The sequence below is a fragment of the Trachypithecus francoisi genome, unplaced genomic scaffold, assembly GCF_009764315.1.
Source record: "Trachypithecus francoisi isolate TF-2019V2 unplaced genomic scaffold, Tfra_2.0 Lachesis_group3, whole genome shotgun sequence".
Lineage (NCBI taxonomy): Eukaryota > Metazoa > Chordata > Mammalia > Primates > Cercopithecidae > Trachypithecus > Trachypithecus francoisi.
The window spans coordinates 83,041,880-83,069,430 of NW_022681468.1; the positions used below are offsets into that span (position 1 = coordinate 83,041,880).

General features: G+C 47.3%; 1 protein-coding gene and 1 non-coding gene across 3 annotated transcripts in view; both read left to right on the forward strand.

Moving 5' to 3' along the window:
• Positions 1–27,551, forward strand: part of SLC7A8 (solute carrier family 7 member 8) — a 61,948-nt gene that overhangs the window by 16,500 nt on the left and 17,897 nt on the right. Inside the window, exons 2-3 of one of the 2 annotated variants that reach the window (XM_033188574.1) lie at positions 2,261–2,465; positions 3,369–3,520. In XM_033188574.1, the coding sequence (XP_033044465.1) occupies positions 2,261–2,465; positions 3,369–3,520 (357 nt within the window). Of the gene's footprint in view, positions 1–2,260; positions 2,466–3,368; positions 3,521–15,506; positions 15,676–27,551 lie in introns of those variants that run through there. The other variant, XM_033188575.1, reaches the window with a different exon arrangement.
• On the forward strand, positions 13,534–13,639 carry LOC117071665. The gene has a single exon (XR_004432430.1). It is a non-coding gene; the product is annotated as a U6 spliceosomal RNA (small nuclear RNA).

A 27,551-nucleotide genomic window follows, 5' to 3' on the forward strand; every position in this document is an offset into this window, starting at 1 on the left:
TCTTTTGATAATTTCCTGCTAGGCAAGGAATTTACTATCGTCTTTCAGCACTATTAGCAAACCTGTCTCTAGATCTGTCATTTCCCAGCACTTGATGTCTTTCAGGGAACAGCAGTTTGGCAGGCGAAGAATCATTTGACAAGGGGAATGTGTCCTAAATCCTGGAATACTACAAGCAGGTCTTTTAGTCTCTACTAACCCAGTACTTCTGAACAGACCATATGGGGACTGTCTGAGAGAGGAGGCTGAAAGATGTCCTGTTGTCCTATCATAGAACTTTACATAAACTTACAAGAAGAGGAAAAGTCTGTAAGGATTGGTGGCACTCAGAATCTCCTTTTTCTTTTTTTTTTTTTGAGACGGAGTCTTGCTCTGTCGCCCGGGCTGGAGTGCAGTGGCCGGATCTCAGCTCACTGCAAGCTCCGCCTCCCGGGTTCACGCCATTCTCCTGCCTCAGCCTCCCGAGTAGCTGGGACTACAGGCGCCCGCCACCGCGCCCGGCTAATTTTTTGTATTTTTAGTAGAGACGGGGTTTCACCGTGTTAGCCAGGATGGTCTCGATCTCCTGACCTCGTGATCCGCCCGTCTCGGCCTCCCAAAGTGCTGGGATTACAGGCTTGAGCCACCGCGCCCGGCCAGAATCTCCTTTTTCTATCTTCTCTTCGCCTGATAGTTATATCACTAATTTGATGATGAGGAATTATTTTTCTTAGTTTCGTTTCTATAAGCAGCCCCTGTCTGTTGCGAAAGACTGTTAGCACCAAAATTAGGAAGACATATTTGAGACAAATATGTGCTTCCTTTTCATCTGTATCTAACTTCAGCCTCTGCCCCCTGATTTTATATTTCAGTCTCAGGGCTAGATTGCGGTTGTGTTATGGTTGAGATCTGAGCGTCAGTTTTTGAAAGCTGAGCATAGGACCTTACAATCTCCATCTCACTGGTTCCAGACCACTACAGAGAGCTCATGGAGGCTTGAGATGTCCTTAGAACACAGTCAAATCCAGCTGACTTTAGGGTACTCTAGCTCTGCCTTTCCACCTGGATCCGTTTGGTCTCTGCTCCTTTCCTCAGGCATTTAGTGGTGCAGCTGGGCAGAGCATGAAGCAGCACTTTCAAAGCACCCACCCAATGGACCTGGATGACCTATTTTATCACAAGAAGTGGACAGGGGGACAGTTGGGAAGAAGCATGTCAGGAACAGCCTCCACACTCCTGTTCCTCCTCTGCGTAACACACACAACCCAGCAGCCAGCCATTCAGTACTGGCTGTGGGCCTCACCTCTCAGGAGAAAACCAGCCCCTGCACACAAGCAGAAGTGGATTAGTGGAAAGAGCGCTGGATTAAGTATCAGGAGACTGACTTCTAGATCCAATTTTACCCATCAGTAGCTGTGGAATTTGGAGAAAGCCACTTAACCCCTCTATGTCTTAATCTCTTAGTTTGTAAAATAGAGAGGGAAGTACCTGCCTCTCTCCTCTCCCTGAATTCCATAAGGTTGTTTTGAGGGTCACATGAAACATTGGTGGGTAATGACCTTTGAAAGAATATAGTACTGAGGCTTTGTACAGATTGCGTTCCTACACACCACCTCTAAACTACTAGCACTGTTTTTATAGAGTTATTTTACGTTCTTCACCAAGGGTGGGGCTGTCATGTCTAGGGTAGAAGCCAGCCTCCAGGAGTGTTTTCCACACTCACAAGTCTTGAAAACCCCCAATCTTGGGGTGTGACCACAATCTGTCCAAAAAAGATTGTCCTTTGGCTCATTTTTGAAGCCTTCCAGTGGGCAAGTGTTCTCTGAAAACAGTCCACTTTTCCAGCCCTGCCATTTTCAGAGTCTTGAGGGCCTTGTCACTTTGGGTGGACCACATGTCTCTCAGCTGGAGGGTCCTGAGATTCGATACTTCACCATCACTGACTGCAATGTGGACCTAAGCAACTCACTTGGTATCTCTGAGACTCAGTTTCCTCCTCTGTAAAATATGAGAAATGATATCTGATTCCATAGTGTCGTCCTGAGGATTAAATGAGATGTGGAAAGTACCTGACCAAGTTCCTAGTCAATATGTGTCAGTTCTCTGCTCCTCTTTACCCTACTTCAGGGAGAATTATTGCTAGACATCTGCCTGCAGATCATTTATGTATCTCCAAGGCATTTCAGAATCAGATCAGAGATGAGACCACCCTCCAAATGCCAATCCTGCCAACCATCCTGTCTCTACTGTCTCCCTTTCTTACCCTTGGTGTCCCACGCAGGGAACATCATCGGCTCTGGAATCTTTGTCTCGCCAAAGGGCGTGCTGGAGAATGCCGGTTCTGTGGGCCTTGCTCTCATCGTCTGGATCGTGACAGGCTTCATCACAGTTGTGGGAGCCCTCTGCTATGCTGAACTTGGGGTCACCATCCCCAAATCTGGAGGTGACTACTCCTATGTCAAGGACATCTTCGGAGGACTGGCTGGGTAAGAGGATCTGTGGAGACCTGAATGGTCTAGGGAAAAGGAGGAAGACATTCAGAAGGAGGTCAGATCGGAAAAGGCCAATGCTAGGAGTTTCCAGTCTCCAGTGTGCCGGGGGTGCTAGAGAATGGAATGTCTCTTCTGCTTTCCTGCCATGGTTGCTAGTGTAGCCTTGTGTGCCCTTGAGGCTCCTGAGAATGATGGAGGGACCAGTTTTGTAGTTTTGACCTCTATGTTGATCTTAGTGGGAAGGATTCTATGAGTGAGAGCAAACAGAACTGTATAACAACACTGACCATAGATTCCCAGAGAAAGCACATCACAAAAACAAAGCTCTTCTATCTTGACAAGTGAGAGCGGCCACTTAAGGTAGAGTGTACCCTCTTCTCACACTACCAAGGATAATGGCCTTCCTCTAGAGTTGGACCCTAATCTTAAATATCCTCAATTTCTGCATCCCTGCCATTGGTAAACCCTCACCAATGGGCCAAAGGGTGTGAAAGGTGCTTCCCCTACAAACCTCCACTTGATACCTCTCCTGTTTGTTGCTTCTGTAACCACACACTTAGTATGTCCTGTCTATCAACATTCTGGGGTTGCAAATTTTGTTTTTCCACCATTGGATGCTGGTGGCCACAGTGATGGAGAAGAGATGATGAAAGGAGAGAAGAGAAAGAAAGAATGCCAAGAATTGTGTTAGTGCTTGTGGAAATTTAGTTATTCATCATTAAACCATTTTATTGTCATTGCAGAAGGCTGGGTGTCTCATTTGTGGGTGGGGGCAGAGGCTGGGCTCTTCAGCATCCCTGAAAATAAAAAAGAGATGCATGACTTGCCCGGGCTCTCCCCTGATGGCTCTGCATCCCTGCCATGCCTGTCGGCGGGGATGTCCCATTCCTCCTTCAGGTTCCTGAGGCTGTGGATTGCTGTGCTGGTGATCTACCCCACCAACCAGGCTGTCATTGCCCTCACCTTCTCCAACTACGTGCTGCAGCCGCTCTTCCCTACCTGCTTCCCCCCAGAGTCTGGCCTTCGGCTCCTGGCTGCCATCTGCTTATGTAAGTGTCATCTGGGTCTTGGTAGCAAGACAGCCTCTTTTATTATATTTATTATTATTATTTTTAGAACAGAGTCCTCTGTCACTCAGGCTGGAGTGTAGTCACATGATCACAGCTCACTGCAGCCTTGAATTCCTGGGCTCAAGTGATCCTCCTGCCTCGGCCTCCCAAAGTGTTGTGGTTACAGGTGTGAACCACTGTGCACGGTCTGAGGGATGGCCTCTTTTAGCCTCCCTGGTGGTCTACATGTCTCTGACTCTCCTTCCTTCTCTCCTTTTTTTTTTTTTGAGGCAGGGTCTCACTCTGTCTCCCAGGCTGGAGTGCAGTGGCGTGATCTCCATTCACTACAACCTCCGTCTCCCAGGTTCAAGCAATTCTCCCACCTCAGACTCCCAAGTTGCTGGGATTACAGGCATGAGCCATCATGCCCAGCTAATTTTTGTATTTTTTGTAGAGATGGGGTTTCACCGTGTTGGCCAGGCTGGTTTTGAACTCCTGGCCTCAAGTGATCCACCCACCTTGGCCTCCCAAAGTGCTGGGATTACAGGCCTGAGCCATCTCACCCTGCCTCCTTTTCTTTTCCCCATTACTTTTCTTTCAGTTTCCTGCAAGTGTGTTTTGTATGAATGGATTCTGCATACAATTGTCTGGTGGGAAAAAAAAAAAAAAGAAAGAAAGAAAGACAGAGAGAAAGAAAAGAAAGACAGAGAGAAAGAAAAAGAAAGAAAGAAAGAAAGAAGGAAAGAAACTTAAGTAGCTCCTTGGAATCACTGTAATTTTCACTGGCCGGGTCAAAGCACTTTCACCTATATTATCTGATTTGGGCCTAATGACAAGTCCATGAGGTAAGCTGGGCCAGTATTAACATTTTCCCAGAACAGATAAGGAAACAGAGAGCCAGACAAGTGACTTGCCCAGGGAGGCAGGCCACGTGGAGTGCAAGGGCTCCTGATTTCTTGTCTGTCCAGTGCACTGCACTATGCTGGCTACTCCCAGCTGCGCCTAGGAAGATTACTCTGGCTTTATGGCAGTAAGTCCACATCTACTTCTACCCCAACTTGTCAAGTCACACTTTTTTAACTCTCTTAGAGAAGAGTTTGTCCATGGTCCCTGCCCTTGATGAGTTTTCTAACTAGGAGAAAAGCCATATAGACGGATACTGTGGTTAGGATTCAATTGCAGTAAAAATTCAGAGACGGGAGCTAGGCATGGTGGTGCACACCTGTAGTTCCAGCTACCTGGGAGGCTGAGGTAGGAGGGTCACTTGACCCTGGGAGTTCTGGGTTATAGTGAGCTTGATCACACCTATGAATAATAGCCACTGCACTCCAGCCTGGGCAACATAGTGAGATCCTAGCTCTTAAAAAAAAGAAAAAAAATTAAAAACAACAGTAACAGTAAAATTCAGAGAAGGGGAAAAGATCTCTGTGGGCTGGAACAGGTTAGCGAGGCTTTCTAGAGAAGTTCTGCAGAGCTGTATTTCTAGGAAGTCTCAAAACTTTATCTCTGATATTAGTCATCTCAATGGATTGGGGTATCTTACATCTTTAATCAAAAACTAATTTCTAAAGTAAATAGTTACATATGTTTCAGGGGCTCCACCTCTAGAGTTCACTCGGTCCCTGACTTCCCACACCTTCTAACACACATACACTTAGCTGAGGGTAGTGATTATCCTGGCCATATGCTTTCCCAGGTCCTGACACTTTTCCTTCTGTCCTGCTATGGGATGGGGGAGGAAGAGATCACTTACCTACCTCAGTAGCCTCTTACAAGGCGGGCAGCTGGGACCCAAGAGGCGGTCTCCTTGGCAAGTGAGCCCTCTTTGGAAGTGGTGGTCAACCCTGGGACAGACCTCCACCACCCAGGCCATTTGTGATATGGGGCCAAGACATTTTTTGGGGGGTGTATTCCTTGTGTTTGGTCGGGCCTGCTCACAGATCTGGAGGCAGAGGACTACAGGCTCCAAAACCAGGCTGCCTGCACCTGCATCTCCAGTCCACCACTTTCTAACTGCAGTGGTGAGTGCTGAGCAGAATCACCCGCCCACCCTACTGTGAGGTGGGGAGTGAATCCTAGCTGCCTCAAGAGGTCGCGGTCACAAGGACTGCAAGAGAGAAGGAAGGGGACACCCTCAGCACAGTGTTAGACACCCAGTACCCCAGTCATATCAGTCACTGAGGGTGGGCAAGATGCTGGGGCCACTTTATTCTTGCGTCCTAGCTGAATCCAGAGTTGAGAGGGGGAGGAGGAGTGAGGGTGTGGGAATGCAGGAAGAGTGCCGTTTCTGTCATCAGATTGGCTAATGGGAGGGTGGGAAGCAGGGCCACAGAAGTGCTGGCCACTGCTGTTTTGGTGTTTCTTTGCACACAGACAGTTTCCTTTTTTCGCTGACGCTGCTAAAGTGTCTCAGACAAGAGGCTACCCTTACCCTCCTACTAGAAATCAAGAACCCTGAGGCTGTTCAGTTTGTTCCCTAGGAGAGGAGCCAGGCCACAGGTTGATGAAGTTCTCGGGCAGCCAGACCCCATGGCTTCCTTTGCATTCCCCAAATCTGCCAAGGGTTTGACTTCTTGCACAAAGACCCTCCAAAGTAGTGTAGCCCTTTGGGCATCCCCTCAGACCAGAAAGATCCAAACCCTCCTAGGAGATAAGAACAGCACCTGCCCGTAGCCCTGCTCCAGAATGACAGGTTACACAGTCCTCTCCACAGCCTACCCCTCACCTACACTCTGAGAGCACCAAGCCAAGGAGAAATTTAGAAACTGGTTGATGACAAAAATGACAAGACCCCCCTCCTCTATTCCTGTAGTCAAAGATTCAATAAAGCTTATCTAAGTTCGTCCTCTGCCTTCTCAGCAGAACTGCAAGGAAATTATCTCCAACTTAACAGTAGCCAATCTTGTCCTCCAAAGATAGGAATTTTCAGTGTCCTTGAAATACGTGTTCAAATATTTGTCTACCTTCATAAGCAGAAAAATATTCTTAAATCCTTCTTATTCCCAAGCGTATTCCTCCTTATTTCCTTTAGGGGAAATGGAAACCAGCTCCACACCTGTCCCGCTGCAGCATCCCTTTCCTCCTAGCTGTGAAGGCCATGTGGAGCTGCCATCCCTCTGCCCAGCAGGGTGCACACGTACATGCATTAGCTATACACAAACTTCCTTTCTCCCTTTCCTTATGCCTGACACTCCCAGTTGCTTTGAGTCTGTGTACAGACGTTCTGTTTTCTGGTTTGTTGAATACTTTTTTTTTTTAATCCACTTTCATAGGCCCCTCAAGTCCTCTTTTTTTTTCAATTTTATTTTATGGCAGGCCATACCAGATAAGCATCCAATCCTCTTATAAGGTATTCAATAAAACAAGAACCAAGCTGTCAGGAAGGCTCGGTAGATGTTTTGTTTTTGTTTTTGTTTTTGAGACGGAGTCTCACTCTCACCCAGGCTGGAGTGTAGTGGTGCCATCTTGGCTCACTGCAAGCTCTGCCTCCCCTGTTCAAGTGATTCTCCTGCCTCAGCCTCCCAATTAGCTGGGATTACAGGCATGCGCCACCACGCCCAGCTAATTTTGTATTTTTAGTAGAGATGGGGTTCCCCCAGTTGGTCAGGCTGGTCTCGAACTCCTGACCTCAAGTGATCTACCCACCTCGGCCTCTCAAAGTGAGGCCACTGAGCCCGGCTGGTAGATGCCATCTTTCATTAAATGCTGGCACTTTTTATTCCAGGACCCCTTCCACCTATCCACCTACCCCCACCATCATCCAGCCCTCCTCATCCTCTTAGCAGGTGCCAGGCAAGCCAGCTGCATACAATAAGCCCAGCTTGTATCTGTTTTGAGAGACGTAGTAGAGAGTTCGAGTGTGGCGTGAACATATGCACATGGGGAACTCTGCTTCCTGCTGTCCTGTGGTGACATGCTGATGACTGTCAAGCGAGAGGTTTTGAGGAAAGGCCACCCTCTGTGGAGAGGTCATTGAGTGTATAATGGAGGGCACTGGAGGACAGGGCGCAGGGCCCAGCAGGGAGAGCCCGTGTGGTAAAGCCCATGGTGAGGGTTTGCTGGGGAAGGGAGGAGATGAGGTCAAGTCTGCTTCCATGGTGGGGCTGTTTTGGAAAAGAATTGATGAGAAATGAAGTTGGGACGAGCCAGGTGGTGGGGGTGGAGAGGCGGAAAGAACCTGCTGAAACTGGCTCGCCTGCCGGGTCCTGGAGCTGGTGGGGGAGAGGAGAGGGAGAGGGAAGGAACTGCAGACTTGGATCACACTTATGCAACTGCAGCTGCCACTTCGAGTTATTCTATTATTTAGGTCAAAGCTGATTACTCACTGCTGAGTCAGCAGAATATCCCTAGCCACCTGGCAATAAAAAAGAAAAGAAAAGTAAAAAAAAACACACACAGAGAGAGAAAGCATTTTACATTTTAATTAAATAAAAAGCCCTTCTCCCTTCTCCAGAACAAGTCTATTAGTGGGAGGGGAGGGAGTTAGGAGGGGACTGGGAAGTGTTAGAACTTGGTTTTGATACCTTTTGTGATTTGCTTGTGTGTTTTTCTCCTTTTGTATTATTTCATAAGTAAATGACTATATTCCCCATATAAAAGATCCAAGTAACATATAAAAAGAGTCAGCAGCAATAGCTGCCCTTATCATCAGCCCCTGGCCAGTAGCTGCCATCATAGTGGATAGTTCTAAATAAAGTGCATCTGTTACTGTACAAATCTGGCTGCATAGACATATGTATTGACAGGTTATTCCTACAGCTTGCCCTTTTTTTTTTTTTTTTTTTTGAGACAGAGTCTCCCTCTGTCGCCCAGGCTGAAGTGCAGTGGTGCGATCTCAGCTCACTGCAAGCTCTGCCTCCTGGGTTCACGCCATTCTCCTGCCTCAGCCTCCCGAGTAGCTGGGACTACAGGCACCCGCCACCACGCCCAGCTAGTTTTTTGTATTTTCAGTAGAGATGGGGTTTCACCGTGTTCGCCAGGATGGTCTCGATCTCCTGACCTCGTAATCCGCCCACCTTGGCCTCCCAAAGTGCTGGGATTATAGGCGTGAGCCACCGCACCCAGCCTACAGCTTGCCCTTTTATCCTGTAGCCATATATTTTGGCTGTTACCTGGGTCTCTAGTTGTAAACAAAGTGTCCACAGTGATCCAAAGGAAGCTCTGGGTCCAGGGGACACCCTTTCCCAGGTTCCATATGTGCATCTGTGCAACTCTGAGTTTTCCTTTGGGATATATTTGTCCCCCGTTCTCTTGGAGACTGGGTCACCTTTCATTCAGTCAGCTCCTGGCCTCCTTCCTCTCATTTGGGGTTGGAGTCATGTCCAGCACCTTAGTGGAATCAATTCTTTTTATTCAACTTCCTCACTTCTCCCTGAATGTCTTGACCTAAAGAAGCTCCTTCTCCTTCCTCACCCTCAGGAGAAAGAAATATCCTGTATGCATTTCTCAAGGAAAAAATGCGTCTAATCTTGTTTTCTATCTTGCTACTGAGATTCCTAAGAGGCTAGGTTTTTCCAGGGCTTCAGATTTCTCTTCTTCCTTGAGCTATTTGGAAAGGAAAGGACTTCACGTGTTGCTTCAAACTCCTGAGTTGCTTTGCAATTCCTCTGCAGAAAGCCTCCAACTGCCTGGTGCAGAATGCTGTCACAGAGAAACTTGTGGGTTGTTTTGCACGTCTCTTACAAATTTAATCAATCCCTTGACATCAGAGCATTCAACAGGCTTTCCTATCATCTAAATCCCTTAACCTCAGTTTATTTTCCCTTGAGCCTTCATATTCTTTACCCCCAAACTTCTCATCCCCAGACACTAAACATATTCCTTCAGATACCTGGGCAGCACTGCCTTCTTGCCCTTCCCTAGTCCCCAGAGAGCTCTTCGGGTATCCGAGCAGCCTTGTTTATATGAATTCAGACAAATACAGACTGGCCTACATTTGATTCCTGTACATCCAAGACTCTATTGTTCTCTGTACACCTTTTAACTAGCCAGCATTTAAAATCTAAATGTATTGAAAATCTCTTGATTTTTACTCAATAGCCAGTTTGACTAACATCTCATTTTTCATTTTTATGATGCATTAAGATGAAAATTATTCTGTAAGCAGATTTGTGTGTGTGTGTGTGTGTGTGTGTGTGTGTGTGTTTGGAAAAGAGAAAGAAACTAAAAAAATCCATCAGCAGGACCGGGCGCGGTGGCGCATACCTGTAATCCCAGCTACTCGGGAGGCTGAGGCAGGAGAATGGCATGAACGTGGGAGCAGAGGTTGCAGTGAGCCAAGATCGCGCCACTGCACTCCAGCCTGGAGGACAGAGGGAGACTTGGTCTCAAAAAAAAAAAAAAAAAAAAAGAGGCCGGGCGCGGTGATTCACGCCTGTAATCCCAGCACTTTGGGAGGCCGAGGCGGATGGATCACGAGGTCAGGAGATCGAGACCATCCTGGCAAACACGGTGAAACCCCGTCTCTACTAAAAATACAAAAAATTAGCCAGGCGTGGTGGCGGGCGCCTGTAGTCCCAGCTACTTGGGAGACTGAGGCAGGAGAATGGCGTGAACCAGGGAGGCGGAGCTTGCAGTGAGCCGAGATTGCGCCACTGCACTCCAGCCTGGGCAACAAAGTGCAACTCTGTCTCAAAAAAAAAAAGAAAAAGAAAAAAATTCCATCAGCTAATCACCATACTGAACTCCTACACTAAGAGAAGATAAAGTATAATTTATAGAGTCTTAGAAAAGATTAGTCTAGTGAAGAGAATGGTATGCAAAAACACATAATTACAATACAATGTGATGGGGGAAAAATGTGGGCAACATAGAGAAAGGGGCTTCAAAGTTGGGAAGAGAGTGCTTGGAAAGGCTCCCAGCTTGAGCTAAATGCTGAAGGGTAAGTAGATTTTATCTAAGGAACAGGGAATCACTGAAAGATTTTGAGCAGAGGAGTAACATGATTAGGTTCACATTTGGGAAAGAAAAGACTATGAAACTTGAAGCAGAGACAAGCAGGATAGGCACTTGTCCAGGTCAGAGAGATGGTAGCCTGAACTAAGAATGAAGTAACAAGGATGGAGAGGTGACAAAGACAAGAACGATTTAGGAGTAGAATCAGCTGGACTACTAAGGGAAGGAATCTAGTTTGTCTCCAAATCAAAATGAAATATGTTTCAACTTAAATGTTTCCAGCATTGATGACAAGCAGTTAGAATGTGTTCCATGTCGGCCGAACGCGGTAGCTCACGCCTGTAATCCCAGCACTTTGGGAGGCTGAGGCGGGTGGATCACGAGGTCAGGAGTTCGAGACCAGCCTGGCCAATATGGTAAAACCCCATCTCTACTAAAAATACAAAAATTAGCTGGGCATGGTGGCAGGCGCCTGTAGTCCCAGCTACTCGGGAGGCTGAGGCAGGAGAATGGTATGAACCTGGGAGTGGAGGCTGCAGTGAGCCGAGATCACACCACTGCACTCCAGCCTGGAGGACAGAGCAAGACTTCGTCTCAAAAAAAAAAAAAAAAAACGAAGAAAAAAATTCCATCAGCTAATCACCATACTGAACTCCTACACTAAGAAGAGATAAGGTATGATTTACAGTGGTGCGCACCTGTAGTCCCAGCTACTCGGGAGACTGAGGTAGAAGAATCGCTTGAACCCAGGAGACGGAGGTTGCAGTGAGCCGAGATTGTGCTGCTGCAGTCCAGCCTGGGCAACAGAGCTAGACTGTCTCAAAAAAAAAAAAAAAATGTGTTCTATGTTTGCCTTCTATGTCCTCCCTAGAGCCCCGAGGGGTGCTGAGCAGGTCTCTGGTTAGAATCTTCCCCAGGGTAGTACTTCCAGGATCCTGCTCAAAATTCTGCCTGCTCTAGAGCAGTATAACTTAGAAAGGGATTAGGACTCTTGGGAAATATTATATAAATGCCACACTTCATTCTTCCAACAAACATTTATCAAGTGCCCATGATGGGCTAGTTACTGTTCTTGGCACAGAGGAGACAACAATGAACCAAAAGACTCTCATTCTCATGTGAAGCAGCAGCAGCAGATTTAGTCTTCTTTCTTAACACGGATTATACTGCAGCCACCTGTGTGTCCTCTAGTGATGCCGCAGGTAATACAGAATCAGTCATACATTATTAAATATTTGAGTGTCTGTTCTGCTCTAGGCACTGTGGCAGGCATGGGGATACTTAGCTCTTGTACTAAGGAACTCACAGTCCAGTGGATGTTCCTGACAAGTATACAGGGAACTCCAGTTCAAACTGGAGTTCCAGTTCCCCAAGAGGACAGCATCCAGGCAGCTCCTGCAAGAAAAGTGAAGATGGGACTGGGGTTGAAGAAACTCTTAGAGAAAGTGACATGTAAATTGAGGCTGAAAGACCAGTTGGAAATAGACAGGCAATGTTCAGCATGGAGGGAGGGTGGAGTAGAATGGGGTGGGGAGAATGTTCTAGCAGATCGAATTAACATGTGTCAAGGTCTGAGGACAGGAAAAATCACAGCTGTTTGTGGGAACTAAAGGTTGTTCAGTATAGCCACACCATAGACTAGGAGGCAAGCAATGTATAATAGAAGCAAGGACCCCATCACGAAAGGCCTCATGGGCCATAAAGAGATTGGGCTCTCCCCTAGGAGGAATGAGGTTTGAAGGGTTTCAAACAGAAGACCGACATGATCGTATTTGTATCTTAGGAGAGTCATGCTGCAAGGCTAAAGGATGGATTGGTGAGGGGAATAAATCAGAGGCAAGAAAAGACGATTACAATGCGGCTGTAGGGATTCAGGTTAGAGATGACCGTCATGTGCATCTTGGGGCAGTGGGAGTAGAGAAAAGTAGATGCTTTTGGCATTTAGAGGTGAAATTGGTAGCTCTTAGTGATTAAGGTTGAAGGAGTCAAGGACTGCATGGTCTTGTTGGGGATACAGGTGAAGTAAATCAGGGACAACACTGGTTCGTATTGTCTGTACATATTGTCATATTGTCTGAATTGGTGTGGCTCAGACTAGTCAAGTTGACCCCTCTGTCTTTGTCACCCTTTTTACTCACTCTTCAACACTTAAGATCTGTTGCTGGGACTTGAGGAAGCATCCCCTGTGCTTTTGGACTCTATATCTATAATGGCAGAGTAAGTAAGCTACCTGAAAAGTCAGTCTTCTTCCTTTCAATGTGCTTCAACTGCTCTCCCAGATCACCTTCTCTTTCCTGATTCCCATAGTGTCTCTTCTGCTCTTCAGCTTTTACTCTCAGACCGAAGTTCTGCTGTTTAGAGAGTGTGTGTGTCTACACAGCCCACACCCTGGAAAGTGGGGAATGAGGGGCTTGTTTTTGGGAATACGTCTACTTCTGATTGGGAGAATAGTGAATGGGACTGAGGTTTCCTGAAACAGGAAACTCTTTTGGAGTTCAGCTTCCACCAGGTATGGTAAAGATTTGCCTACTTTCTTGTACCAGCCAGAAACTTAAATTCTCCTCTGGCCTTTTGTTGCTGACTGTCAAGGATCACTTTGTTTTTCTCAGAGCAGCCAGGGCCCATGATTTAAATAGAGTCACCCACTAATTGTGTCTGGTAAACTTTTTTTTTTGAGATCGAGTTTTGCTCTTGTTGCCCAGGCTGGAGTGCAATGACACGATCTTGGCTCACCACAACCTCCGCCTCCCGGGTTCAAGCAATTCTCCTGCCTCAGCCTCCTGAGTAGCTGAGATTACAGGCATGCGCCATCATGCCCAGCTAATTTTTTTGTATTTTTAGTAGAGACAGGGTTTCCCCCTGTTGGTCAGGCTGGTCTCGAACTCTGGACCTCAGGTGATCCACCTGCCTCGGCCTCCCAAAGTGCTGGGATTACAGGTGTGAGCCACCATGCCCGGCCCTATGTCTGGTAAACTTTTAAGGATTAATGTGACACACCAAATTTATATTACATACCTAAGAACATAAAATCAGAAGGCTTATGGGACTGAGGCCCAGTGGTACTTGGAGCTTTGGGGGAAAGAAGAAAGGGCATCTCTGTTACAAGAGTTCAGCAAGTTGTGCTCACTTTAGCAGCACATATACTAAAATTGGAGCAGTACAGAGAAGATTAGCATGGCCCCATGTACAGATGACATGCAAATTCGCGAAGCATTCCATATTAAAAAAAGAACAAAGTCCAGGCGCAGTGGCGCGCCCCTGTAATCCCAGCACTTTGGGAGGCCGAGGCTGGCGGATCACCTGAGGTCGGGAATTCAAGACCAGCCTGGCCAACATGGAGAAACCTCGTCTCTACTAAAAATACAAAATTAGCTGGACGTGGTGGCACATGACTGTAATCCCAGCTACTCAGGAGGCTGAGGCAGGAGAACCGCTTGAACCCGGGAGGCAGAGGTTGCAGTGAGCCGAGATCGCACCATTGCACTCCAGCCTGGGCAACAAGAGCGAAACTCCATCTCAGAAAAAAAAGAAAAGAAAAGAAAAGAAAAAAGAGTTTAGCAAGTTTGAGTACGAGCTACCATTGGAACTGGGTTATAACCGAACCTTTTTGGGAGAATTTTGCAGCCTGGGTCCAGGTTTATAGAATTTAGTGAACACCAACAGAGCCTACAAGCCTTCTGGTCCAAGAACCAACTAAACCTCACAGGATCCATACCCTGTCTTCCAAGACTGAAATATGATGGAGGGTCAGGCTAGCCTTCCTGGGCTCAGTGCAGACTCAACAGAACCCATTCTCATCCACCTTGCTCTGCATCTAGGGGACATCAGCCTTGAGAATTGGGGTGTGAGAGCAATTTTTCAGGTCCAGGCTGAAAAAGTAATGAGTAGGGTTAAAATAGGGTTTCCCACTGTGGCATGGCAGGCCACCCCTGGATTTCCTGGTGTCTTCAGTTTTTCGCTTCTCTCCGACTCAGGCCAGCTGAGGAGCCATGTTTAGCTCATGCTGAAGAGAGAACTACTCAGCTCTTGGAAAATGCTGAGCTGGGTATTCCTGCCTCTTGGCTGAGCTAAGTACTGGGTGGTGATTCAGCAGAAACTCCAGCTCCAGCAGCTGGCACAGGAGCTAACAGGGTAAGAAGGAAGGGGAAGACAGAGCCACGAAGGGAGGAGGGGAGGGGATGGGGCAGTATGGGCAGGAGCTTAGCTGGAAGTGTTTGGTAAAAGCTGTGTGCCTCCAGGAGCACTCACAGCCCTCACAGCTTCTCGGCACCCTCCTCCCCTCCTCTGCTGGTGTGTCCTTGGAAGAGAGAGGCCCTTCCGGAAGGCTCAGAGCACCTCCTCTCCTTTGGAGGGGGTTCCGAGATTTCTAAAACATTTTAAGCGCTTCGAGATGAAAAGGGCTGGAGAAGGGGAAATGTTACTATAGTGCGATAGGCAAGATCTGTTTCAAAACCACACTCCCCACTGTGCACTTTATAGAAGCTGGGATCAAAGCGCAGTTTATGAGGAAGGGCTGCTTTGATTTTGATTTTTTTTTTTTTTTTGGTTGCTGTTGTGTGGCTTTTTTTTTTTTTTAACGTTTTTGTCTTTCACCAGTCAAGTTATATGTATAACTTCATCAGACAAGTTATATTACATGTACAATAATCAAGGTGCCGAAAGACTTTATAATGTGGCTCCTCACCCGCTATGAAAAATGTCTTGGCCCTGAGGTGGGGGTTAGCAGGGAATAGAGAAGGATTCTAGGAGGATTCTGTGCAGCTGGATCCGAGTCTCGCCACTCCCCCACACCTCCAGGCCTCTCTGGGTCTTTGACGAGGAAAGACTGTTCCGTGTGACCTGCGTGGGCAGAACTGGAACCTTATCAGAGCCTTGGGTTGTGTGCGTTAGAGGTCAAACAGGCCTCCGTGTTTTCTCTGCCTGTCAGTGCCTTTTGGCAGCCGGCACTGCTTACCTCCTAGATCCTAGATCTGGAAACGAAGCGGCTTTTCCACAATTAGAAACACGTGCTCAGTTCCTGCCCAAGCGGGGGAGGTGGCCAAGGAGCCCGGTGCAACCAATCACAGAGCCAAGCGTAGCCACACCCACGCCCCCGCAGGCCTGGCTTCCCTGTGGCTCCAACCTCCAGCCTGGGCACCCAGACCCAGAGCGCTGCTGGGAGGGACATGCCTCACCCCTTTTGCTCCAGCTGGAGGGGAGGGAGTCTGTGGGAGCTGGCCAGAGCGTGGCAGAAGGCAGAGAAGTGCACGCCCCAGCAAAAGGTGAGGCTGAGAAGCCAACCCTCTGGCAGCCATGACCCAGGTGAAATTTATGGCGTTTCAGAGGGCTGGGGAGCTCCATCCGAAAAGGTGCCTGTTTTGCAGGTTTGGAGAGGAACAGGGCGTTCTGATTTCTACAGAGTGGCGTCACTGCTTCCTTTGTCAGCAGCCGTCTGCTTAGTACATTCCATCTTGCTGTTTTCAGTCCTGGCCTCTCTCTGTTGTGCTCCTCTCAAGCCCTCTTTCTCTCCCACTCATCTGCATTGTCCTCCGCTTGCTCCCTCCCGCCCTGTGGTTTCTTGTGCTCTTTCCCTCTCTTCTTCACCATCTGTCTTTGTGGACTTTGGCAAGTCTGGACACTTTTCCCCCTTTCTACTGCCTGTTTTCACTTATCTGAACAGACTAGAAGGAGAGGCCTGGTTCTGGAAATGTTAAAGGAAAACCAAGCCTTTCCAAGCCAGTCCAACCCACTCCTGAGAAAGGTGCAAGCCAGCAAAACCGAGAAATCCACATGGAGTTCCGGGAGTTTGGAGGGAACATGTGACGGTGACATTGATAAGGGGGCTGGTGGAGGGGACCCAAGGTGGAGATCCCTGTGGGAAATGACTTGCTAAAGCCCTAGGAGCAAAGGATGCACCTTTCTTGGTTTCTGAGGCATAACTGTCAAAGTCTTCCCCTTTTGCCATATTGGCATCTTTCTTCCTGCTGCCCAGAAAGCAGTCCAGGCTGGACTTGGTGACAGCGTCTTGGTGACAGATCCAGAGTCCCAAGTGGCACTGGCAGTAGTGACCATGGGTACCACTGACCCAAGCAGGAGGAGAGATGATGTGGGAGTGTCCAAGGGAAAGCAGAGTGATGTGTGTATGATGAAGAAAGGCTGAGCAGAGGCAGAACAAGCAACTGGGAATCGGGCAGTCCCAGTCTGGTCTTTACTGTGAATTAGCCGGGGTCTAAATTCACTCACATATAAAATGAGGTTCTGCGGCCGGCATTGAGGCTCACACCTGTAATTCTAGCTCTTTGGGAAGCTCAGTCAGGCAGATCGCTTGAGCCCAGGACTTGGAAGCTGCAATGAGCTATGATCACGCCATTGCACTTCAGCCTGGGCAACAGAATGAGACCCCATCTGTAAAAGAAAAATAAAATAAAATGAGGTTCTGAGTTTCTAAGGTCATTCCTGCCTCTGATCACCTATGAGGCTGGAAACAAGCCTTGGGTGGTAGGGTGCAGGCTTCAAATATTTACCTCTAGGGCCAAGAGTTGGCTACAAGGAGAGTCCCAACTAGTTCATTCTTCTTAGCACTGTCCTTATAACAACCAATCCAGCCCCGTATCCAGATGGCCCTATCCCAATCTTTACCCTGTCAGACCAGAATAGTGTGGTTCATCGAGTGGCAGCTGGCTTAGTAGAAGAAATGAGATTAGTTCAGGGATCCATGTGGGAATGTTCTTTGGCTCCTTGAGGAAGGCACAAAATGAACCCCTGCTGGCCCAGCTCAATGAGAAGCCAGAGTCCTGTAGCCAAAGCAAGGAAGCACTTGAAAACAGTCATCGCCGGGTGTGGTGGCTCACACCTGTAATCCCAGCACTTTGGGAGGCCAAGGCAGGTGACTCACTTGAGCCCAGGAGTTCTAGACCAGCCTGGGCAACCTGGCAAAACCCCGTCTCTACAAAAAATACAAAAATTAGCTGAGCCTGGTGGCACGTACCTGTAGTCTCAGCTACTCAGGAGGCTGAGGTGGGAGGATCATCTGAGTCTAGGGAGGTTGAGACTACAGTGAGCCATCATCATGCCACTGCACTGCAGCCTGGGTGACAGAGTAAGACCCTGTCTCAAAAAAAAAAAAAAAACAACGGTGGCTCATGCCTGTAATCCCAGCACTTCGAGAGGCCAAAGTGGGCAGATTGCTAGAGCTCAGGAGTTCAAGACCAGCCTGGGCAACATGGGGAAACTCTGTCTCTACCAAAAATACAAAAAATTAGCTGGGTGGGGTGGCACATACCTGTGGTCCCAGCTACTCGGGAGGCTGAGGTGGGAGGATTGTTTGAGCCTGGGAGGCAGAGATTGTAGTTTGCCAACATCAGGCCACTGCACTCCAGCCTGGGTGACAGAATGAGACCCCATCTCAAAAAAAGAAAACAGTTATCAAGTAGTCTCTCTCTGGGAATAACGTGTACTCTTAGTGAGCTTTTTTTTTTCTTTGTTTTGTTTTGTTTTGTTTGAGGTAGAGTCTTTGTCACCGAGGCTGGAGTGTGGTGGCGCAATCTTGGCTCACTGCAACCTCTGCCTCCCAGGTTCAAGCAATTCTCAGCCTCCCGAGTAGCTGGCATTACAGGCATGCACTGCCACACCCAGCAAATTTTTGTGTTTTTAATAGAGACAGGGTTTTGCTATATTGGCCAGGCTGGTCTTGAACTCCTGACCTCAAGTGATTTACCCACCTCAGCCTCCCAAAGTGCTGGGATTACAGGTGTGAGCCACCGTGCCCAGCAAGCTTTTTTCTTTTTCTTTTTCTTTTTTTAAAGAGACAGGGTTACCCAGGCCAGTGCAATGGCATAATCACAGCTTACTGCAGCCTTGAATTCCTGGGCTCAAGTGATCCTCCCACCCCAGCCTCCCTTGTAGCTGGGACTACAGGTACATGTCACCATATCTGGCAAATTTTCTGTTATTTTTTAAGAGACAGGATCTTGCTGTGTTGCCCAGGCTGGCCTCAAACTTCAAACTTCTGGCCTCAATTGATCCTCCCACCTCAGCCTCTACTGTCACTGGGATTACAGGTGTGAGTAACTATGCCTGGTTGTACTTTGTGAGCTTTCTTAGAGGAAGGAGAGACAGCCACAATATGTACCCTCTCCCCACAATTCTGTCTGGCATCCGGGGCACTTGCCTTGCTTCATGGGCCATCCCATGACATATTAAACGTGATATTTACTCCCTAGAGCAGCACAATGGCTTCTATGTGCACTCTCCCTGAATTTTCTGTGTAGATGTATCTGTCTGTCATTTCCATTCAGTAAGCTTAGCACCTACTGTGTGCCAGACAGGACCTCAAGGCCACTACGGCCACCAGGGGATTGTTTGTGGCTGTGTGCACACCGCTGGCAGCAGACAGTCTCTGTGGGGCCTGAGGAGTGGGGCAGCACGGGCAGCAACCACGCAGCTCTTCGGCTTTCTGCAGGGTGTTCCTCCCTAGCAGACAGAGGCACGTGACTTATAAGATCTGGTGGTATTTTCATCCCTTGTGGAAACTGAGGCACAGGAACATGTTTGACCATCTGGGCTCCTGGTCCAGTGCTTGGCCGGTGCTCCCCAGCCCCACAGCCTGTACCTGTGACCCACTTCCAACTTCCAGACAGCTGGGTTGAAGGACCCCAGGGCAGGTCATTTGTGGAGGAGCATCCTCCTGAGAAAAACATGGAACAGATTAGAAATTGAGAAGGATCAGGGGCACGATGTACAATGCGGTCTGATGCATGATATGCTCTCTAAAATCTTCCAAACCATTCCCATTCCCCGCCACTCTGCTTTGCTTCTGAGTGTCAGCATGATCCTGAGCAAATCACATGCTCTTTTTGACTTTCTTAGTCTACAGTTTCTTAAGATAAACAATAAAAATAACCATTTAACATTTTATGCAACAGGCCAGACGTAGTGGCTCATGCCTGTAATCCCAGCATTTTGGGAGGCCGAGGTGGGCGGATCACGAGGTCAGGAGATCGAGACCATCCTGGCTAACTACAGTGAAACTCTGTCTCTACTAAAAATACAAAAAATTAGCCAGACGTGGTGGCGGGCACCTGTAGTCCCATCTACTCGGGAGGCAGAGCTTGCAGTGAGCCAAGATCGTGCCACTGCACTCCAGCCTGGGTGACAGAGCGAGACTCCATCTCAAAAAAAAAAAAAAAAAATGTATGCAACAATACACAGGATACAGAGTATCGTCACACTGTTCAAATGGACCTTAGATTTTACCTGGAGAAAAGGGAGGTTCAAAGAGGTTAACTGAGAGTACGTGACTAAGCTGGCAAAGGCACCATGGCCACTGAGTTCTTCAAGTTCAAAAGTTCTGTGAGTCTCGGATTCAGACCTGCCGGGTCCCTCTGAGAGAGCCGTCTCTGGCTTCTATCTTTCATGCTGCTGGTGATGTTCCTCCCCATTCTTACCACTTCACACCTTACACAAACTCCTCTGAGCTCTGCTCGCTTGTTCCACACCCAAAAAAGACTCCAGAAACCCACATCATCCTTCACTTCCCAGGTGCTGCTAGGTAGAGTTGAGGGGAAGAGTGATAAAGTCACAGCCTCACCTCTGGAATGATTGCAGGGACTTAAAACCAGCTCCACAACTCCCCAATCCATCCTTAAAACCTTCTAAATGCAGATTTATTTATTTATGCTAATGATTCATTGGTGTTCTATTTCAAAATGCACTGAAGAAATTAATTTTAAATTGTTTCTTTTACCTATAGTCTATAATACTGTCATGCATTGCTTAATGATAAGGATACAGTCTGAGAAATGTATCCTTAGATAATTTAGTCATTATGCAAACATCATAGACTGTACTGACATGAAACTAGATGCATAGCCTACTACACACCTAGGCTACATGGTGTAGCTTGTTGTTCCTAGTCTACAAAGCTGTACAGCATGTTACTGTACTGAGCACTGTAGGCAGTTGTATTTGTTCATTAAACATATCTAACAGAAAAGATACAGTAAAAATATGGTCTTCGAATCCTACAGGGCCACTAAGGTATAAGTAGTCTGTTGTTGCCCAGAATGTCATTATGTAGCACATGACTGTGTATTAATTTAGGGTTAAAAGTGGGGTGACTCAGCCTGGAAGGATATAGAGCAAGCTCTGCCAAGGTGTGTTTTGGTGTTGTCTACCACAGGACAGTACACGGTGTGGCCACTCTGTCCCCTCCGATGTGAACAGTGTACTCAGACTCAGGACTCTTGGGATAATAATCTCTTGGCTTTCTATCTTGACTTCTTTTGTGGCCTTTGATTGTGGCTTCTGGCCAGTAAAATAAGGAGACCAACAAAATCATGGGGGCAGAAAATAAAGGATTCATGTCTGTGAACATCCTGGCACTCCCCTCGCCTTGCAAGAAGTTTGTGATTCTTGGACCAGTGTTTGTGTGTGTATCTGGGTTGTGTGGGTGGGCCTGAAGTTGTAAGGAATACAGGGGAGACTGAAGGAGAACCTGAATTAGATGAAGAAGGGATATCGTGTCTTTTGCCCTGGATTTCTCTAAAAGGAAAGAGAAAAAACAACACTGCTAGAGTTACAAGACAAGGCTGTTTGCTACTGTATTGAATTACCAAATGGAGGAAGAGGAAATAGGAACACTTTAGCTGTGGGATGCCAGCTAGGGTTGGGAAGCTGGAAGAAGTGGGAAGCAGCTATGTGGTGTGGAACTTTGCTAACCAGGTGAGCACACTGGTGATCTCACCTTCACTACCCACTTCTAGAGAACAACATCCCTTCCCTCCATCTGGTGTCCTGCAAGGCCTGTGGACAGACACTCCTTTGGGCTCCTGGTATGTGTTGCCTGGCTGCTGTTTAAAAGCTTTTCTCTTTAAGGGTATGTCCCTGCTGTCTGGTCTTTCAGCATAATATCTGTCTGGTATCCATTTCCTATTGGTACTGTTACAAGTAACCACAAACTTAGTGGTTTAAAACTATGCAAATGTACTATCTTTTTTTTTGAGACGGAGTCTTGCTCTGTCACCCAGGCTGGAGTGCAGTGGCCTGATCTCCGCTCACTGCAAGCTCCGCCTCTGGGTTCACGCCATTCTCCTACCTCAGCCTCCCAAGTAGATGGGACTACAGGTGCCCGCCACCATGCCCGGCTAATTTTTTGTATTTTTAGTAGAGACGGAGTTTCACCGTGTTTGCCAGGATGGTCTTGATCTCCTGACCTCGTGATCCACCCGCCTCGGCCTCCCAAAGTCCTGGGATTACAGGCGTGAGCCACTGCACCCAGCCAAATGTATTATCTTAGTCCTGGAAGTCAGAAGTCCTAAACTCTGGGGTCAGCAGGCCTGAATTTCTTCTAGAGGCTCTAGGGAGAATTCATTGCCTTTTCTAGCTTCTAGGGACCTCCTGCATTCTTTGGTTCATGGCCCCATCTTTCATCTTCAAAGCCAGCAGCATAGCATCTTCAAGTCTCTCTTTCTCTCTGTCTGATGGTTGCATGATCACATGTCTTTTTGTAACTCTGACCCTCTTACCTCCCTCTTGTAAGGACTCCTGTGACAACACTGGGCCCTCTGGATAATTCAGGATAATCTCCCCATCTCAAGATCCTTAACATGGCTGGGCGTGGTGGCTCAGGCCTGTAATTCCAGCACTTTGGGAGGCCAAGGTGGGTAGATCACCTGAGCTCAGGAGTTTGAGACCAGCCTGGCCAACATGGTGAAATCCGTCTCTACCAAAAATACAAAAATTAGCCAGGTGTGGTGGCAGACACCTGTAATCCCAGCTACTTGGGAGGCTGAGGCAGGAAAATCATTTTAACATGGGAGGCGGAGGTTGCAGTGAGCTGAGACTGCACCATTGCACTCCAGCCTGGGCAACAAGAGCGAAACTCCATCTCCAAAAAAAATCCTTAACTTAATCACATTTGCAAAGTTGCTTTTGTCATTTAAAATAACATAGTCACAAATCTCAGGGATTAGAATGTTGATATCTTGGATGGTCATAATTCTACCTTCAGCTGCCCCCAATACAAAAAGATCTGCTGTCATTGCCAAGGGGAGGAAGTAAAGGAGAGACTTCTGTAATTCCTGGAGATCAAAGTCTGCGGTCAGAGCTGGGCTGGGGCTGAGGGCACCTTCTCTGCAGGGAGCCCAGCCCTCCACAGTGGGCAAGCCAGTTACAGGTCGGCAGCAAGGACTCTGAATCCCTCTGCCAGTCCTGCAGAAAGCATTGAGCCCATCTCTCCTACTTGGCAGCTGGGAGGCCCTGGACTCTGGGCAGAGTTCCAGATTGCTAGAATCTGAATTTTCCTCCTCCTGCCTGACTCATTCTTTGTATCTCTTCTGTCACCTTGATGTTGAGTATTTCAAACTGGATGGATTAAGTAACCCGCCCCTGACTTAAGCATATTCTTGAACTCTTGTCTTCTTAATAGTCTGTCATCTTATTTTTTACCCAGGAAGCAAGAAAGAAAGAGGGGAGGAAATGCCCAAATATATATATACAAGCCTGGAATTCCATGAGGGCCTCTAAAGAAGCAGCAACCACTCCCACAACTAGATTACAGTGGACAAGAACCAGAGTCTTATGACTTTTTATTTTGTCCAGCTGGACCAGGATTATAAATTTCTCCATGTTGCCAGGGTCTCTTCCTCCTAAAGGAGGCATCTCTGATTCCCCTGGGCTGAGTTAGGGGTTCCTCATAGATGCCCACTAGCTGCTGCGAATAACTTTGCCATCACCTCATTGTTTCGTGGCCATCTCTTCACCTGTCATCCCTGTTACACGGCCAACTTCCTAAAGGCAGGGACTTGTGTCTTATCAATTACCTCCCCACCAACTAGAACGCCTAGTACATGGAGGCCCTGCATGAATGATGGATGAGTGGATGAGTGGATGGATGGATAGATGATGGATGGTTGGATGGGTGGGTAGGTGGATGGATGATGGATGGATAGACGGGTGGGTGGATGGATGCATGGATGATGGATGGCTAGATGGGTGGATGGGCGAATGGATCTGTGATGGATGGATGGATGGATGGATGGATAGATGAAAAGCCCCTCACAGTTCAAAGCTGCTGTGGCCAATGATCCTCATCTACATGTAGCTTCCCTGAGGCCACTGTATCTCAGGCATGCAGAATTCAGGGTCTAGCCGAGAAGAGAGGGTTCTAGAATTTCATCGTCAGCAACAGACAAGTGCCAGGCAGTAGCTAGCCAGCAGCAGGGCTCCTAAGCAGGGCAGGAACTTGGCAAGCACCCACTGACCTGTCCTCTCTGGATGGAGGCTCAGGTTTCAGCCTGCTGTGAGGGAAGTTGTCTTGTGGTATCAGGAGACTGATACCATCTTTCCCCTCAGTCACATGGTGTGATCACCCAACTGCAGGGTGAAGGGCCAGATCTGGGGCCTGCAGCCATTGTTCCAAGGAGATTAGGTGTCACAGGCAACCTGCCTATCCCCACCTCATTCTCCGAATTTCTTTTTGTTTCTGAAAGATTATTGTGAAGGTGAAAGGTTAAATATTCGTCAAGGGCTGGGTTCTTGGGAAGTGATGGAGATAAGGTTAGGCAAGACAGAAGATAGCCACAGATAGGTTATTTGACAAAGCATCCCTATCTCTGTCACCCCAGGAAGACCACAGAGCTGACAGTTTAAAGGTGTCTTTCTGTGTGACTCAGTAAGGTCCATCTTGTAAAGAGATGATTTCATGTTTTCTTTTCCAGCACAACAGGGAGGTGGTCTGCTTGGGGGAGGAGAGATTTCTTTGAGTTGTCCCGCTTTGCCCTTGTTTTCCTCAAGTACTTTCTGTCACTTCCCCCTCCTGCCCTCTCCTCCCCTTGGAGAAGGATTTTCTTCCCTGAGATCAAGATCTGGTTCCTTATTGTGTAATCCTTACCTATCCCTGAGGCTCATGGGGTTTGTTTCCTAATCTTCCTTCCTTCCTTTTTTCAATCTCCTTTATCCTTGAGTTACTGCTGTGTCTGCCTGAATTCCTGGGTGAAGGGGCCCAGCCTTGTACCTTGCATGCCTCAGGGCCCAGGGAAGAAGCTGAGATCACAGACCCAGTTGTTTAGAGTGACCTAGGTTGGCTTGTCACCAGGCACATGATCCTGAAATCCTTATTGAATTGAGTAAGACAAACCAAATGTGTATTTATCAGGATGTCAGTCCATCTGGAACATTCGAGTATTACAAAGTGTTCTCCCTGCTTGGGCACTTAAAATCCTTCCTCTGACAACATGTTTTGCTTCTCCTTATATGACATCATCTTGGATAATAGCTCTTCCATGAGGAGTCAGGAGCTTCTACTCTTGAAGTCAAGTTTCCTGTTGCCCTTTGGCAACGTGAAGCCAACTAGGGATTGTGTCTCCTTTTGATGAGGTTCTTGGGGAGCAGAAGAGGTTGATGTGCATTGTGGAACGTGTAGACCGAGATGATATTGGAAGGCTAATGAATTGTGATATTTTTAAATTCTTTTATTAAATACTTGCTGAGCACCTACTATTTGCAGTCACCAATGATATGTCCTGAGATTTAAAAACATGAAAACATTTACTTGCCCTTGGTGTCTTAAAAAAAAAAATGTAGTCTAGCTGTGTCGCCCACACTGGAGTGCAGTGGCACAATCTTGGCCCACTGCAACCTCCGTCTCCCAGGTACAAGTGATTCTCCTGCCTCAGCCTCCCGAGTAGCTGGGATTACAGGCACTCGCCACCATGCCCAGCTAATTTTTTTATTTTTAGTAGAGACGGGATTTCACTGTGTTGGCCAGGCTGGTCTCGAACTCCTGACCTCATGATCCACCCACCTTGACCTCCCAAAGTGCTAGGATTACTAGCGTGAGCCACCACGCCAGGCCAGAAGCAGGTCATTTTGATACAAAGAAATACATCCCGGCCGAGCACGGTGGCTCATGCCTGTAATCCCAGCACTTTGGGAGGCCGAGGATCATGAGGTCAGCAGATTGAGACCATTCTGGCTAACACGGTGAAATCCTGTCTCTACTAAAAATACAAAAAATTAGCTGGATGTGGTGGCGTCCCAGCTGAGGCAGCAGAATGGCGTGAACCCGGGAGGTGGAACTTGCAGTGAGCCGAGATTGCGCCACTGCACTCCAGCCTGGGCGAAAGAGTGAGACTCTGTCTCAAAAAAAAAAAAGAAAAGAAAAGAAAAAAGAAATACATCCCAATATTAGATATAAACAAAGTGGTATGGGATTGTTCTGGAAAGAAGGAACAAACTTTGTTCCTCGTGTACAAAACACAGCTGATATATCTTCTCTTGCAGGCATGTTGTTAGGAATAAATAACATGCTGAATTATAAAGATTCATAGAACAGGTGACATTTAAGCTGGATCTTGAAAGAGGAGAAGGGATTTGCCAGGTGGAGACGGTGCACGAAGGAAGGTTACAGACGGGTAATGTCAGGACCATCCTACCCTAACCTTCTCAGCATCAAGTAAGGTTGGGAAATACTTGGAAAGTAGAAGTACCATTTAAGAATAAGATATTGATAAAATTTGATCAGCCATTCAAGTGAAGTCAGAGCTGCCACAGCACCCAGCTTATTTTTAAAATTTTTTGTAGAGAATTACAACTCCCCATGCCACCAAAGAAGATTTGTAAATGGATGGCAAATAAGCACATGAAAAGTTGCTCAACATCATTAGTCATTAGGGAAATGCAAATCAAAACCGTAATGAAATACAACTACACGCCCATTAGCAAAAACTGACAATACCAAATGCTGGCAAAGATGTAGAGCAACAGGAACTCCGACATGACAGTGGGAATGCAAAAGGAGACAGCCACTGTGGAAGACAAGTTTGGTAGTTTCTTATAAAGTTAAACACATTTACTCTATGGCCCAGAATCTCATTCCTGGGGATTTACTCAAGAGCAATGAAAACCCCACTCAAAGATCTCTACGATCCACAAAAAGGAAAAAGACATCTACGCAAGTATTTATCACAACTCTTCATCATAGTCCCACACTGTGAGCAACCCAAATGTCTATGGAAAAACAAACAGATACCTTTACATCATAGAATGCTATCTGGCAATAAAAAAGAACAAATTGTAATATGTGCAACAACATGAGTAGATCTCGAAAGCATTATGTTAAGTGAAAGAAGTCAAACACAGAAGACCACATATTGTATGATTCCATTTACATGACATTTTGAAAAAGACAAAGCTATAGGGATAGAAGTCAAAGTAATGCTTGTAGAGGTAGGGTAAGAAGATTTGCCTCACTGACTACAAAGGAGCATGATGCATAAGGAAACTTTTTAGAGTGTCGGGAATGTTCTACATATGAAGTGTTGAAGTGATTAAGCCATTCAATGCATTTGTCAAATCTCATCAAACTGTACACTTAAAAAAGGTGAGTTTTGGCTGGGCGCGGTGGCTCAAGCCTGTAATCCCAGCACTTTGGGAGGCCAAGACGGGCGGATCACGAGGTCAGGAGATCGAGACCATCCTGGCTAACACTGTGAAACCCCGTCTCTACTAAAAAATACAAAAAACTAGCTGGGCGAGGTGGCAGGCACCTGTAGTCCCAGCTACTCGGGAGGCTGAGGCAGGAGAATGGTATAAACCCGGGAGGCGGAGCTTGCAGTGAGCTAAGATCCAGCCACGGCACTCCAGCCCGGGCGACAGAGCGAGACTCTGTCTCAAAAAAAAAAAAAAAAAAGGTGAGTTTTAGTAAGATGTAGATTATATCTCAATAAGCCTAAGTAACAGAAGATTCCCCTAAGCCTCTGTTACCCCAAAATCAGGCTTAGGAAGGTGACTTCCTGAATCCCACCAGCTGCTCACAGCTCCCCTTGCACAAATAATAATTTGAAGACAAAGCCCATACTTGTGCCCTGATCAGATATGATTTTACCCCCAAAGCCAGTGCCTACACTTCCATGCCTACTTCTGGCTTCCAGCCCTCAGCAGGGCATGCTGTTCCCAAGCTCTAATTTGGGACATGTAATCCTCATTTGTAACCCATTAACCTAGCCACAGTCTCTGGTCCCTGGGGTTGAGCTTGCTGGGTATCTGGCTCACCTATTACAATCTCATCATCAGGACGAGGGAGCACTTCTGCTTGTGTGCCTTGGGCATCATGCAGCCAGGTACAGCCTCTGAAGATCTGTTTGGGGGTCTTTCATTT